Source organism: Salmo salar, chromosome 03 (genome assembly GCF_965601325.2).
Source record: "Salmo salar chromosome 03, fSalSal1, whole genome shotgun sequence".
Classification (NCBI taxonomy): domain Eukaryota; kingdom Metazoa; phylum Chordata; class Actinopteri; order Salmoniformes; family Salmonidae; genus Salmo; species Salmo salar.
The window spans coordinates 98,429,311-98,445,455 of record NC_138293.1 but is presented as its reverse complement, the minus strand read 5'-3'; the positions used below and the strand labels follow the sequence as shown (position 1 = coordinate 98,445,455).

The following is a 16,145-nucleotide window of genomic DNA, read 5'->3' as shown; positions in this document are numbered from 1 at the left end:
GTCTCTCTTGCTCTCTCTCTGTCTCTCTTGCTCTCTCTGTCTCTCTTGCCTCTCTCTCTGTCTCTCTTGCTCTCTCTCTGTCTCTCTCTGTCTCTCTTGCTCTCTCTCTGTCTCTCTTGCTCTCTCTGTCTCTCTTGCTCTCTCTCACCACGTAGTTGAAGATGAATCTGCTGTGGGCCAGTTTGAGGTGTTTGAGGAGACTGTAGAGTCTCCTACAGTTAAGAGTGCACCAGGGACAGTGGAGGTCATCTCTAGCCTCGGTCTGCTGCTGTGTGTTGTGGTTATACAGGAACTAGAGAGAGGGAGAGAAGGATATAGACTATGTAATCCCACAGGAAAGGTAAGCCAGTCTGACCATAGAGTAGGAGCCAGTAGAAACTCCCCATCATAGACAGACAAGTCTGAAATACACTGTACCAAATGGGACCCTATTGCCAGTATGGTGACTATGGGGCCCTGGTCAAATGAAGGGCACTATATAGGAAACAGGATGCGGACCTGTTATAAAGGACCAGGTCTCTAATACCATCCACCCCCCAGTCAGACCTGTTATAAAGGACCAGGTCTCTAATACCCCCCAGTCAGACCTGTTATAAAGGACCAGGTCTCTAATACCATCCACCCCCAGTCAGACCTGTTATACAGGACCAGGTCTCTAATACCCCCCAGTCAGACCTGTTATAAAGGACCAGGTCTCTAATACAATCCACCCCCCAGTCAGACCTGTTATACAGGACCAGGTCTCTAATACCATCCACCCCCCAGTCAGACCTGTTATAAAGGACCAGGTCTCTAATACCATCCACCCCCAGTCAGACCTGTTATACAGGACCAGGTCTCTAATACCCCCCAGTCAGACCTGTTATAAAGGACCAGGTCTCTAATACAATCCACCCCCCAGTCAGACCTGTTATAAAGGACCAGGTCTCTAATACCATCCACCCCCCAGTCAGACCTGTTATAAAGGACCAGGTCTCTAATACCCCCCAGTCAGACCTGTTATAAAGGACCAGGTCTCTAATACCATCCACCCCCAGTCAGACCTGTTATAAAGGACCAGGTCTCTAATACCCCCCAGTCAGACCTGTTATAAAGGACCAGGTCTCTAATACCCCCCAGTCAGACCTGTTATAAAGGACCAGGTCTCTAATACCATCCACCCCCCAGTCAGACCTGTTATAAAGGACCAGGTCTCTAATACCCCCCAGTCAGACCTGTTATAAAGGACCAGGTCTCTAATACCCCCCAGTCAGACCTGTTATAAAGGACCAGGTCTCTAATACCATCCACCCCCCAGTCAGACCTGTTATAAAGGACCAGGTCTCTAATACCATCCACCCCCCAGTCAAACCTGTTATAAAGGACCAGGTCTCTAATACCATCCACCCCCCAGTCAGACCTGTTATAAAGGACCAGGTCTCTAATACCATCCACCCCCCAGTCAGACCTGTTATAAAGGACCAGGTCTCTAATACCATCCACCCCCCAGTCAGACCTGTTATAAAGGACCAGGTCTCTAATACCATCCACCCCCCAGTCAGACCTGTTATAAAGGACCAGGTCTCTAATACCCCCCAGTCAGACCTGTTATAAAGGACCAGGTCTCTAATACCATCCACCCCCCAGTCAGACCTGTTATAAAGGACCAGGTCTCTAATACCCCCCAGTCAGACCTGTTATAAAGGACCAGGTCTCTAATACCATCCACCCCCCAGTCAGACCTGTTATACAGGACCAGGTCTCTAATACCATCCACCCCCCAGTCAGACCTGTTATAAAGGACCAGGTCTCTAATACCCCCCAGTCAGACCTGTTATAAAGGACCAGGTCTCTAATACCATCCACCCCCAGTCAGACCTGTTATAAAGGACCAGGTCTCTAATACCATCCACCCCCCAGTCAGACCTGTTATAAAGGACCAGGTCTCTAATACCACCCACCCCCAGTCAGACCTGTTATAAAGGACCAGGTCTCTAATACCATCCACCCCCAGTCAGACCTGTTATAAAGGACCAGGTCTCTAATACCATCCACCCCCCAGTCAGACCTGTTATAAAGGACCAGGTCTCTAATACCATCCACCCCCAGTCAGACCTGTTATAAAGGACCAGGTCTCTAATACCATCCACCCCCAGTCAGACCTGTTATAAAGGACCAGGTCTCTAATACCATCCACCCCCAGTCAGACCTGTTATAAAGGACCAGGTCTCTAATACTATCCGCCCCCCAGTCAGACCTGTTATAAAGGACCAGGTCTCTAATACCATCCACCCCCAGTCAGACCTGTTATAAAGGACCAGGTCTCTAATACCATCCACCCCCCAGTCAGACCTGTTATAAAGGACCAGGTCTCTAATACCCCCCAGTCAGACCTGTTATAAAGGACCAGGTCTCTAATACCATCCACCCCCCAGTCAGACCTGTTATAAAGGACCAGGTCTCTAATACCATCCACCCCCCAGTCAGACCTGTTATAAAGGACCAGGTCTCTAATACCATCCACCCCCCAGTCAGACCTGTTATAAAGGACCAGGTCTCTAATACCCCCCAGTCAGACCTGTTATAAAGGACCAGGTCTCTAATACCATCCACCCCCAGTCAGACCTGTTATAAAGGACCAGGTCTCTAATACCATCCACCCCCCAGTCAGACCTGTTATAAAGGACCAGGTCTCTAATACCATCCACCCCCAGTCAGACCTGTTATAAAGGACCAGGTCTCTAATACCATCCACCCCCCAGTCAGACCTGTTATAAAGGACCAGGTCTCTAATACCATCCACCCCCCAGTCAGACCTGTTATACAGGACCAGGTCTCTAATACCATCCACCCCCCAGTCAGACCTGTTATAAAGGACCAGGTCTCTAATACCCCCCAGTCAGACCTGTTATAAAGGACCAGGTCTCTAATACCATCCACCCCCAGTCAGACCTGTTATAAAGGACCAGGTCTCTAATACCATCCACCCCCCAGTCAGACCTGTTATAAAGGACCAGGTCTCTAATACCACCCACACCCAGTCAGACCTGTTATAAAGGACCAGGTCTCTAATACCATCCACCCCCCAGTCAGACCTGTTATAAAGGACCAGGTCTCTAATACCATCCACCCCCCAGTCAGACCTGTTATAAAGGACCAGGTCTCTAATACCATCCACCCCCCAGTCAGACCTGTTATAAAGGACCAGGTCTCTAATACTATCCGCCCCCCAGTCAGACCTGTTATAAAGGACCAGGTCTCTAATACCATCCACCCCCAGTCAGACCTGTTATAAAGGACCAGGTCTCTAATACCATCCACCCCCCAGTCAGACCTGTTATAAAGGACCAGGTCTCTAATACCCCCCAGTCAGACCTGTTATAAAGGACCAGGTCTCTAATACCATCCACCCCCCAGTCAGACCTGTTATAAAGGACCAGGTCTCTAATACCATCCACCCCCAGTCAGACCTGTTATAAAGGACCAGGTCTCTAATACCATCCACCCCCCAGTCAGACCTGTTATAAAGGACCAGGTCTCTAATACCATCCACCCCCCAGTCAGACCTGTTATAAAGGACCAGGTCTCTAATACCATCCACCCCCAGTCAGACCTGTTATAAAGGACCAGGTCTCTAATACCATCCACCCCCCAGTCAGACCTGTTATAAAGGACCAGGTCTCTAATACCATCCACCCCCCAGTCAGACCTGTTATACAGGACCAGGTCTCTAATACCATCCACCCCCCAGTCAGACCTGTTATAAAGGACCAGGTCTCTAATACCCCCCAGTCAGACCTGTTATAAAGGACCAGGTCTCTAATACCATCCACCCCCAGTCAGACCTGTTATAAAGGACCAGGTCTCTAATACCATCCACCCCCCAGTCAGACCTGTTATAAAGGACCAGGTCTCTAATACCACCCACACCCAGTCAGACCTGTTATAAAGGACCAGGTCTCTAATACCATCCACCCCCCAGTCAGACCTGTTATAAAGGACCAGGTCTCTAATACCATCCACCCCCCAGTCAGACCTGTTATAAAGGACCAGGTCTCTAATACCATCCACCCCCCAGTCAGACCTGTTATAAAGGACCAGGTCTCTAATACTATCCGCCCCCCAGTCAGACCTGTTATAAAGGACCAGGTCTCTAATACCATCCACCCCCAGTCAGACCTGTTATAAAGGACCAGGTCTCTAATACCATCCACCCCCCAGTCAGACCTGTTGTAAAGGACCAGGTCTCTAATACCCCCCAGTCAGACCTGTTATAAAGGACCAGGTCTCTAATACCATCCACCCCCAGTCAGACCTGTTATAAAGGACCAGGTCTCTAATACCATCCACCCCCCAGTCAGACCTGTTATAAAGGACCAGGTCTCTAATACCATCCACCCCCAGTCAGACCTGTTATAAAGGACCAGGTCTCTAATACCATCCACCCACCAGTCAGACCTGTTATAAAGGACCAGGTCTCTAATACCATCCACCCACCAGTCAGACCTGTTATAAAGGACCAGGTCTCTAATACCATCCACCCCCAGTCAGACCTGTTATAAAGGACCAGGTCTCTAATACCATCCACCCCCCAGTCAGACCTGTTATAAAGGACCAGGTCTCTAATACCCCCCAGTCAGACCTGTTATAAAGGACCAGGTCTCTAATACCATCCACCCCCCAGTCAGACCTGTTATACAGGACCAGGTCTCTAATACCATCCACCCCCCAGTCAGACCTGTTATAAAGGACCAGGTCTCTAATACCCCCCAATCAGACTTGTTATAAAGGACCAGGTCTCTAATACCATCCACCCCCAGTCAGACCTGTTATAAAGGACCAGGTCTCTAATACCATCCACCCCCCAGTCAGACCTGTTATAAAGGACCAGGTCTCTAATACCATCCACCCCCAGTCAGACCTGTTATAAAGGACCAGGTCTCTAATACCATCCACCCCCAGTCAGACCTGTTATAAAGGACCAGGTCTCTAATACCATCCACCCCCCAGTCAGACCTGTTATAAAGGACCAGGTCTCTAATACCATCCACCCCCAGTCAGACCTGTTATAAAGGACCAGGTCTCTAATACTATCCGCCCCCCAGTCAGACCTGTTATAAAGGACCAGGTCTCTAATACCATCCACCCCCAGTCAGACCTGTTATAAAGGACCAGGTCTCTAATACCATCCACCCCCCAGTCAGACCTGTTATAAAGGACCAGGTCTCTAATACCCCCCAGTCAGACCTGTTATAAAGGACCAGGTCTCTAATACCATCCACCCCCCAGTCAGACCTGTTATAAAGCACCAGGTCTCTAATACCATCCACCCCCAGTCAGACCTGTTATAAAGGACCAGGTCTCTAATACCCCCCAGTCAGACCTGTTATAAAGGACCAGGTCTCTAATACCATCCACCCCCAGTCAGACCTGTTATAAAGGACCAGGTCTCTAATACCCCCCAGTCAGACCTGTTATAAAGGACCAGGTCTCTAATACCATCCACCCCCAGTCAGACCTGTTATACAGGACCAGGTCTCTAATACCATCCACCCCCCAGTCAGACCTGTTATAAAGGACCAGGTCTCTAATACCATCCACCCCCCAGTCAGACCTGTTATAAAGGACCAGGTCTCTAATACCATCCACCCCCCAGTCAGACCTGTTATAAAGGACCAGGTCTCTAATACCATCCACCCCCCAGTCAGACCTGTTATAAAGGACCAGGTCTCTAATACCATCCACCCCCAGTCAGACCTGTTATAAAGGACCAGGTCTCTAATACAATCCACCCCCCAGTCAGACCTGTTATAAAGGACCAGGTCTCTAATACCATCCACCCCCAGTCAGACCTGTTATAAAGGACCAGGTCTCTAATACCATCCACCCCCCAGTCAGACCTGTTATAAAGGACCAGGTCTCTAATACCATCCACCCCCAGTCAGACCTGTTATAAAGGACCAGGTCTCTAATACCATCCACCCCCCAGTCAGACCTGTTATAAAGGACCAGGTCTCTAATACCCCCCAGTCAGACCTGTTATAAAGGACCAGGTCTCTAATACCCCCCAGTCAGACCTGTTATAAAGGACCAGGTCTCTAATACCATCCACCCCCAGTCAGACCTGTTATACAGGACCAGGTCTCTAATACCCCCCAGTCAGACCTGTTATAAAGGACCAGGTCTCTAATACAATCCACCCCCCAGTCAGACCTGTTATAAAGGACCAGGTCTCTAATACCATCCACCCCCAGTCAGACCTGTTATAAAGGACCAGGTCTCTAATACCATCCACCCCCCAGTCAGACCTGTTATAAAGGACCAGGTCTCTAATACCATCCACCCCCAGTCAGACCTGTTATAAAGGACCAGGTCTCTAATACCATCCACCCCCCAGTCAGACCTGTTATAAAGGACCAGGTCTCTAATACCCCCCAGTCAGACCTGTTATAAAGGACCAGGTCTCTAATACCATCCACCCCCAGTCAGACACATAACAAGAGAACAAAAGACAAGCACAACACAGCTGTGATTGACATGGATTGCACAATGCAATGTGCACTAAAGACAACAATACAACGGGGGACCAGTACGGGGGAAAAAAAATGTATGAAATGAAATGTATGCATTCACTACTATAAGTCGCTCTGGATAAGAGCGTCTGCTAAATGGCTAAAATGTAAAATGTAAGTGTGTTTCTCCCTCTCACCTGGTAGAATATGCGTAGATTGTCACTTTGTTCCTCAAGTGTGTGTTCTCGTCTCATCTGAAATTCTGTACTGCTGAAGGAGTCTATCACAGCTACAGAGAGAGAGAGAGAGAGAGAGAGAGAGGAAACGTGAACCATGTTTAAAGGGGTTCTTTAACGTGAACCATGTTTAAAGGGATACTTTAACGTGAACCATGTTTAAAGGGATACTTTAACGTGAACCATGTTTAAAGGGATACTTTAACGTGAACCATGTTTAAAGGGGTTCTTTAACGTGTACCATGTTTAAAGGGATACTTTAACGTGAACCATGTTTAAAGGGATACTTTAACGTGAACCATGTTTAAAGGGATACTTTAACGTGAACCATGTTTAAAGGGGTTCTTTAACGTGTACCATGTTTAAAGGGATTCTTTAACGTGTACCATGTTTAAAGGGATTCTTTAACGTGTACCATGTTTAAAGGGATACTTTAACATATACCATGTTTAAAGGGATTCTTTAACGTGTACCATGTTTAAAGGGATACTTTAACGTGTACCATGTTTAAAGGGATACTTTAACATATACCATGTTTAAAGGGATACTTTAACGTGAACCATGTTTAAAGGGATACTTTAACGTGTACCATGTTTAAAGGGATACTTTAACATATACCATGTTTAAAGGGATACTTTAACGTGAACCATGTTTAAAGGGATACTTTAACGTGAACCATGTTTAAAGGGATACTTTAACGTGTACCATGTTTAAAGGGGTTCTTTAACGTGAACCATGTTTAACGGGATTCTTTAACGTGTACCATGTTTAAAGGGGTTGCATGTTACATACAGACCCAGTGATCCTGTCTATAATGTTACTGACTGTCTAACCGGCTACTGGCTGTACAAGGTACCCATAGGACTCTGGTCAAGTAGTGTACAATATAGGGAAAAGGGCCCATCGTTTCCAGGTCAACAGTAGTGCACTATATATAGAATAGGATGCAATTTGGGATGTAACCTGTGGGCGGCAGTAGACCATAGTCACAGGGCTGCATCTCAATAGTCTACTAAGGCTTCCTCACCTCCTCTCCTCAAGCTCCTCTCCTCACTTCTTTTCCTTAAACGGATACTTTGGGATTTTGGCAATGAGGCCCTTTATCTACTTCCCCAGAAATCAGATGAACTCGTGGATAATACTTCTATTTCTCGGTGTCCAGTATGAAGGATATTGCTAACTATCACTAGCGCAATTTCTAACTAATGTTCGCTAGCAGATACCACAGACTTCCAGTCATTGTGCTAACGTTAGTTAGCATTGGCTCACAAAACTACCTCTAACTTCCTTTATACCGGACGCAAAGACATAAAAATGATATTCATTTAAACATGGTTTATGTTAAAGTATCCCTTTAAGTTGACACCATTTAGTGAGCTTCTACAGATTACAACAGTCCGTCTGTGTGCGCGTGCGTCGTCCGGCCCGTGTCTCACCTACGGTCTGAGTGGGTCTGAGGGAGCAGGGCCTAGGGTCGGAGGTCAGGCTGCTAGCGTCAGCGTTCCGCGTGGCGAGGGGTTTGGCCACAGGGGCCGTCGACCTATCACTGGGCTCGCCTGTCCAACGCAGCGTGAACTGGAGAGTAGGACCCTTGGAGAACGTCTCAAACGGAGGGAGGAGCTACAGAAAGTGGGGAAGGGAGAGAGAGAGAGACAAAGACATGAGTAAAGGGAAGTGCTGACCTCTTCCTATCTGTTCAGAGAGGAAGACCAGGGGCCTGGGAGGAGGAATTACACACTAGTGATGCACCGTATACAAAACTTCAGTACTTTTTTGATACAATCATTTTTATTTTCGGTACTTCTGCCAAATGTGTCTCACGGATCAAATCTGTTTATCAATGCAGTCGATGTCCCCCACGGAGTGCACGTGCCTGTACCGCTCAGCCTGTACTGGGAGTCTGGGCTGCATCATGTTAGACCTCCACTCAGCCTGTACTGGGAGTCTGGGCTGCATCATGTTAGATCTCCACTCAGCCTGTACTGGGAGTCTGGGCTGCATCATGTTAGATCTCCACTCAGCCTGTACTGGGAGTCTGGGCTGCATCATGTTAGATCTCCACTCAGCCTGTACTGGGAGTCTGGGCTGCATCATGTTAGATCTCCACTTAGCCTGCACAGAAGATACCGGTAGCTTCCAGCTTTGTAGGCTAACGTTCCTTGCTAGCTTACAGCTAAAGCTAACATTTCACTACCACTAGTGGGTCATACGTAGGACCGCATTTGATGATTCATCGTTTAATTTTTTACTTTTTTTAAATGGCTGTTTTAATGTTTTTACATTTGTCACATTCCTATTTTAAATGTAATGATATTGAACTTCTCAGATGCCTAACTATTGAACAGAGCAGTAGCTGAGTTTATCTGTCTGGATCAAGAGCCATTCTGGGACATTGGTTAATATACCTTTTATTTATTTACATGTTTTATGTAACCTTTATTTAACTAGGCAAGTCAGTTAAGAATAAATTCTTATTTACAATGATGGCCTACCAAAAGGCCTCCTGCAGGGACGGGGACTGGGATTAAAAATAAATAAAATAAAAATATAGGACAAAACACACATCACGACAAGAGAGACATCACAACACTACATAAAGACAGACCTGAGACAACAACACAGCATGGCAGCAACACAACACTACATAAAGAGAGACCTAAGACAACAACACAGCATGGCAGCAACACAACACTACATAAAGAGAGACCTAAGACAACAACACAGCATGGCAGCAACACAACACTACATAAAGAGAGACCTAAGACAACAACACAGCATGGCAGCAACACATGACAACACAACACTACATAAAGAGAGACCTAAGACAACAACACAGCATGGCAGCAACACAACACTACATAAAGAGAGACCTAAGACAACAACACAGCATGGCAGCAACACAACACTACATAAAGAGAGACCTAAGACAACAACACAGCATGGCAGCAACACATGACAACACAACACTACATAAAGAGAGACCTAAGACAACAACACAGCATGGCAGCAACACAACACTACATAAAGAGAGACCTAAGACAACAACACAGCATGGCAGCAACACAACACTACATAAAGAGAGACCTAAGACAACAACACAGCATGGCAGCAACACAACACTACATAAAGAGAGACATAAGACAACAACACAGCATGGCAGCAACACAACACTACATAAAGAGAGACCTTAGACAACAACACAGCATGGCAGCAACACAACACTACATAAAGAGAGACCTAAGACAACAACACAGCATGGCAGCAACACAACACTACATAAAGAGAGACCTAAGACAAAAACACAGCATGGCAGCAACACAACACTACATAAAGAGAGACCTGAGACAACAACACAGCATGGCAGCAACACAACACTACATAAAGAGAGACATAAGACAACAACAGAGCATGGCAGCAAGACAACACTACATAAAGAGAGACCTAAGACAACAACACAGCATGGCAGCAACACAACACTACATAAAGAGAGACATAAGACAACAACAGAGCATGGCAGCAAGACAACACTACATAAAGAGAGACCTAAGACAACAACACAGCATGGCAGCAACACATGACAACACTACATAAAGAGAGACCTAACACAACAACACAGCATGGCAGCAACACAACACTACATAAAGAGAGACCTAAGACAACAACACAGCATGGCAGCAACACAACACTACATAAAGACAGACCTAAGACAACAACACAGCATGGCAGCAACACAACACTACATAAAGAGAGACCTAAGACAACAACACAGCATGGCAGCAACACAACACTACATAAAGAGAGACATAAGACAACAACACAGCATGGCAGCAACACAACACTACATAAAGAGAGACCTTAGACAACAACACAGCATGGCAGCAACACTACATAAAGAGAGACCTAAGACAACAACACAGCATGGCAGCAACACAACACTACATAAAGAGAGACCTAAGACAACAACACAGCATGGCAGCAACACAACACTACATAAAGAGAGACCTGAGACAACAACACAGCATGGCAGCAACACAACACTACATAAAGAGAGACATAAGACAACAACAGAGCATGGCAGCAAGACAACACTACATAAAGAGAGACCTAAGACAACAACACAGCATGGCAGCAACACAACACTACATAAAGAGAGACATAAGACAACAACAGAGCATGGCAGCAAGACAACACTACATAAAGAGAGACCTAAGACAACAACACAGCATGGCAGCAACACATGACAACACTACATAAAGAGAGACCTAACACAACAACACAGCATGGCAGCAACACAACACTACATAAAGAGAGACCTAAGACAACAACACAGCATGGCAGCAACACAACACTACATAAAGACAGACCTAAGACAACAACACAGCATGGCAGCAACACAACACTACATAAAGAGAGACCTAAGACAACAACACAGCATGGCAGCAACACAACACTACATAAAGAGAGACCTAAGACAACAACACAGCATGGCAGCAACACATGACAACACAACACTACATAAAGAGAGACCTAAGACAACAACACAGCATGGCAGCAACACATGACAACACAACACTACATAAAGAGAGACCTTAGACAACAACACAGCATGGCAGCAACACAACACTACATAAAGAGAGACCTAAGACAACAACACAGCATGGCAGCAACACAACACTACATAAAGAGAGACCTAAGACAACAACACAGCATGGCAGCAACACAACACTACATAAAGAGAGACCTAAGACAACAACACAGCATGGCAGCAACACATGACAACACAACACTACATAAAGAGAGACCTAAGACAACAACACAGCATGGCAGCAACACATGACAACACAACACTACATAAAGAGAGACCTAAGACAACACAGCATGGCAGCAACACATAACACTGGTATTGTTTTGGTATGGAGTAATGGGGCACTAAACCTGGTATCCAAGTCCACGTTCTGGTCTGGTGACAACACACACGTACCTTTCCATCCAGGTTCGTTTCCCAGGTGGCTCTCTTCTTGTTGACAGGACAGTCCACCATCTGCTGCATAGACACCTCATACTCTCCATCTAACAACTGCAGACGCCTACACACACACACACACACACACACACACACACACACACACACACACACACACACACACACACACACACACACACACACACACACACACACACACACACACACACACACACACACACACACACACACACACACACACACACACACACACACACACACACACACCCCCCCCTTAACAGCAACAGCCCATCCAACAACTGCAGACGCCTGAAAGGAGGAAGGGACATTGGCCGTCTTCCAGAGCTTCAAATCAGTGATGCAGAGTGAGTCGGTTTTTGTGAAGAAAGGTGATTTCTAGATGGCCAACTGCAATGCAGTTGTTGTGGAACAAGCCCCACAGCCCGCCAGAGAGGTGGAACAAGCCCCACAGCCCGCCAGAGAGGTGGAACAAGCCCCACAGCCCGCCAGAGAGGTGGAACAAGCCCCACAGCCCGCCAGAGAGGTGGAACAAGCCCCACAGCCCGCCAGAGAGGTGGAACAAGCCCCACAGCCCGCCAGAGAGGTGGAACAAGCCCCACAGCCCGCCAGAGAGGTGGAACAAGCCCCACAGCCCGCCAGAGAGGTGGAACAAGCCCCACAGCCCGCCAGAGAGGTGGAACAAGCCCCACAGCCCGCCAGAGACGTGGAACAAGCCCCACAGCCCGCCAGAGACGTGGAACAAGCCCCACAGCCCGCCAGAGAGGTGGAACAAGCCCCACAGCCCGCCAGAGAGGTGGAACAAGCCCCACAGCCCGCCAGAGAGGTGGAACAAGCCCCACAGCCCGCCAGAGAGGTGGAACAAGCCCCACAGCCCGCCAGAGAGGTGGAACAAGCCCCACAGCCCGCCAGAGACGTGGAACAAGCCCCACAGCCCGCCAGAGAGGTGGAACAAGCCCCACAGCCCGAGAGACTCGTGCAACAAGCCCCACAGCCCGCCAGAGAGGTGGAACAAGCCCCACAGCCCGCCAGAGAGGTGGAACAAGCCCCACAGCCCGCCAGAGAGGTGGAACAAGCCCCACAGCCCGCCAGAGAGGTGGAACAAGCCCCACAGCCCGCCAGAGAGGTGGAACAAGCCCCACAGCCCGCCAGAGAGGTGGAACAAGCCCCACAGTCCGCCAGAGACGTGGAACAAGCCCCACAGCCCGCCAGAGAGGTGGAACAAGCCCCACAGCCCGCCAGAGAGGTGGAACAAGCCCCACAGCCCGCCAGAGAGGTGGAACAAGCCCCACAGTCCGCCAGAGACGTGGAACAAGCCCCACAGCCCGCCAGAGAGGTGGAACAAGCCCCACAGTCCGCCAGAGAGGTGGAACAAGCCCCACAGCCCGCCAGAGAGGTGGAACAAGCCCCACAGCCCGCCAGAGAGGTGGAACAAGCCCCACAGCCCGCCAGAGACGTGGAACAAGCCCCACAGTCCGCCAGAGAGGTGGAACAAGCCCCACAGCCCGCCAGAGAGGTGGAACAAGCCCCACAGCCCGCCAGAGACGTGGAACAAGCCCCACAGCCCGCCAGAGACGTGGAACAAGCCCCACAGCCCGCCAGAGACGTGGAACAAGCCCCACAGCCCGCCAGAGACGTGGAACAAGCCCCACAGTCCGCCAGAGACGTGGAACAAGCCCCACAGTCCGCCAGAGACGTGGAACAAGCCCACAGCCCGCCAGAGACGTGGAACAAGCCCTACAGCCCGCCAGAGACGTGGAACAAGCCCCACAGCCCGCCAGAGACGTGGAACAAGCCCCACAGCCCGCCAGAGATGTGTGCAGCGTATGAGAGGGAGAATGAGAAAGAGTGTGTGTGACAGAGTGAAAGACAAATAACAAAAGAACACAACCCTGTGTGTGTGTGTGTGTGTGTGTGTGTGTGGTGTGTGTGTGTACCTGTTCTTATCAAACACAGTCATCTGAGCTACGAACGTTGTTTCTCCCACTTCTTCTTGTCTGACGGTGGAGCTCCTCTTCTTCCTGTTACACACATCCTCTGTACCAATACAAGACTGGGATTAACACACACACATCCTCTGTTCCAATACAAGACTGGGATTAACACACACACACATCCTCTGTACCAATACAAGACTGGGATTAACACACACACACATCCTCTGTACCAATACAAGACTGGGATTAACACACACACACATCCTCTGTACCAATACAAGACTGGGATTAACACACACATCCTCTGTACCAATACAAGACTGGGATTAACACACACATCCTCTGTACCAATACAAGACTGGGGTTAACACACACATCCTCTGTACCAATACAAGACTGGGATTAACACACACATCCTCTGTACCAATACAAGACTGGGATTAACACACACACACACACACACATCCTCTGTACCAATACAAGACTGGGATTAACACACACACACACACACATCCTCTGTACCAATACAAGACTGGGATTAACACACACACACACATCCTCTGTACCAATACAAGACTGGGATTAACACACACATCCTCTGTACCAATACAAGACCGGGATTAACACACACACACACATCCTCTGTACCAATACAAGACTGGGATTAACACACACATCCTCTGTACCAATACAAGACTGGGGTTAACACACACACACATCCTCTGTACCAATACAAGACTGGGATTAACACACACACACACACACACACACACATCCTCTGTACCAATACAAGACTGGGGTTAACACACACACACACACACACACATCCTCTGTACCAATACAAGACTGGGATTAACACACACACACACATCCTCTGTACCAATACAAGACTGGGGTTAACACACACACACACACACACACACACACCCTCTGTACCAATACAAGACTGGGATTAACACACACACACACACATCCTCTGTACCAATACAAGACTGGGATTAACACACACACACACACACACACACACATCCTCTGTACCAATACAAGACTGGGGTTAACACACACACACACACACACACATCCTCTGTACCAATACAAGACTGGGATTAACACACACACACACATCCTCTGTACCAATACAAGACTGGGGTTAACACACACACACACACACACACACCCTCTGTACCAATACAAGACTGGGATTAACACACACACACACACATCCTCTGTACCAATACAAGACTGGGATTAACACACACACACACACACACACACATCCTCTGTACCAATACAAGACTGGGATTAACACACACTCACACATCCTCTGTACCAATACAAGACTGGGGTTAACACACACACACATCCTCTGTACCAATATAAGACTGGGGTTAACACACACACACACACACACACACACACACACACACACACACACACACACACACACACACACACACACACACACACACCCTCTGTACCAATACAAGACTGGGGTTAACACACACACACACACACACACACATCCTCTGTACCAATACAAGACTGGGGTTAACACACACACATCCTCTGTACCAATACAAGACTGGGGTTAACACACACATCCTCTGCACCAATACAAGACTGGGGTTAACACACACACATCCTCTGTACCAATACAAGACTGGGGTTAACACACACACACATCCTCTGTACCAATACAAGACTGGGGTTAACACACACATCCTCTGCACCAATACAAGACTGGGGTTAACACACACACACATCCTCTGTACCAATACAAGACTGGGGTTAACACACACACACATCCTCTGTTCCAATACAAGACTGGGGTTAACACACACATCCTCTGCACCAATACAAGACTGGGGTTAACACACACACATCCTCTGTACCAATACAAGACTGGGGTTAACACACACACATCCTCTGTACCAATACAAGACTGGGGTTAACACACACACACATCCTCTGTTCCAATACAAGACTGGGATTAACACACACACACACACACACACACATCCTCTGTACCAATACAAGACTGGGATTAACACACACACATCCTCTGTACCAATACAAGACTGGGATTAACACACACACACATCCTCTGTACCAATACAAGACTGGGATTAACACACACACACATCCTCTGTACCAATACAAGACTGGGATTAACACACACACACACACATCCTCTGTACCAATACAAGACTGGGGTTAACACACACACATCCTCTGTACCAATACAAGACTGGGGTTAACACACACACACACATCCTCTGTACCAATACAAGACTGGGATTAACACACACACACATCCTCTGTACCAATACAAGACTGGGATTAACACACACACACACACACACACACACACACACACACATCCTCTGTACCAATACAAGACTGGGATTAACACACACACACATCCTCTGTACCAATACAAGACTGGGATTAACACACACACACATCCTCTGTACCAATA

The 16,145-nt window shown here is 47.9% G+C and overlaps 1 protein-coding gene across 1 annotated transcript in view; it reads right to left on the bottom strand.

Annotated features, from left to right (window-relative positions):
* Positions 1–16,145, bottom strand: part of LOC106601962 (polycomb protein suz12-A) — a 46,010-nt gene that overhangs the window by 15,829 nt on the left and 14,036 nt on the right. The window contains exons 8-12 of the mRNA XM_082972933.1: positions 13,667–13,766; positions 11,709–11,814; positions 8,164–8,347; positions 6,689–6,780; positions 149–292 (exon numbers count right to left, since the gene is read on the bottom strand). Coding sequence (XP_082829059.1) covers positions 149–292; positions 6,689–6,780; positions 8,164–8,347; positions 11,709–11,814; positions 13,667–13,766 — 626 coding nt within the window. The remainder of the gene's footprint in view (positions 1–148; positions 293–6,688; positions 6,781–8,163; positions 8,348–11,708; positions 11,815–13,666; positions 13,767–16,145) is intronic.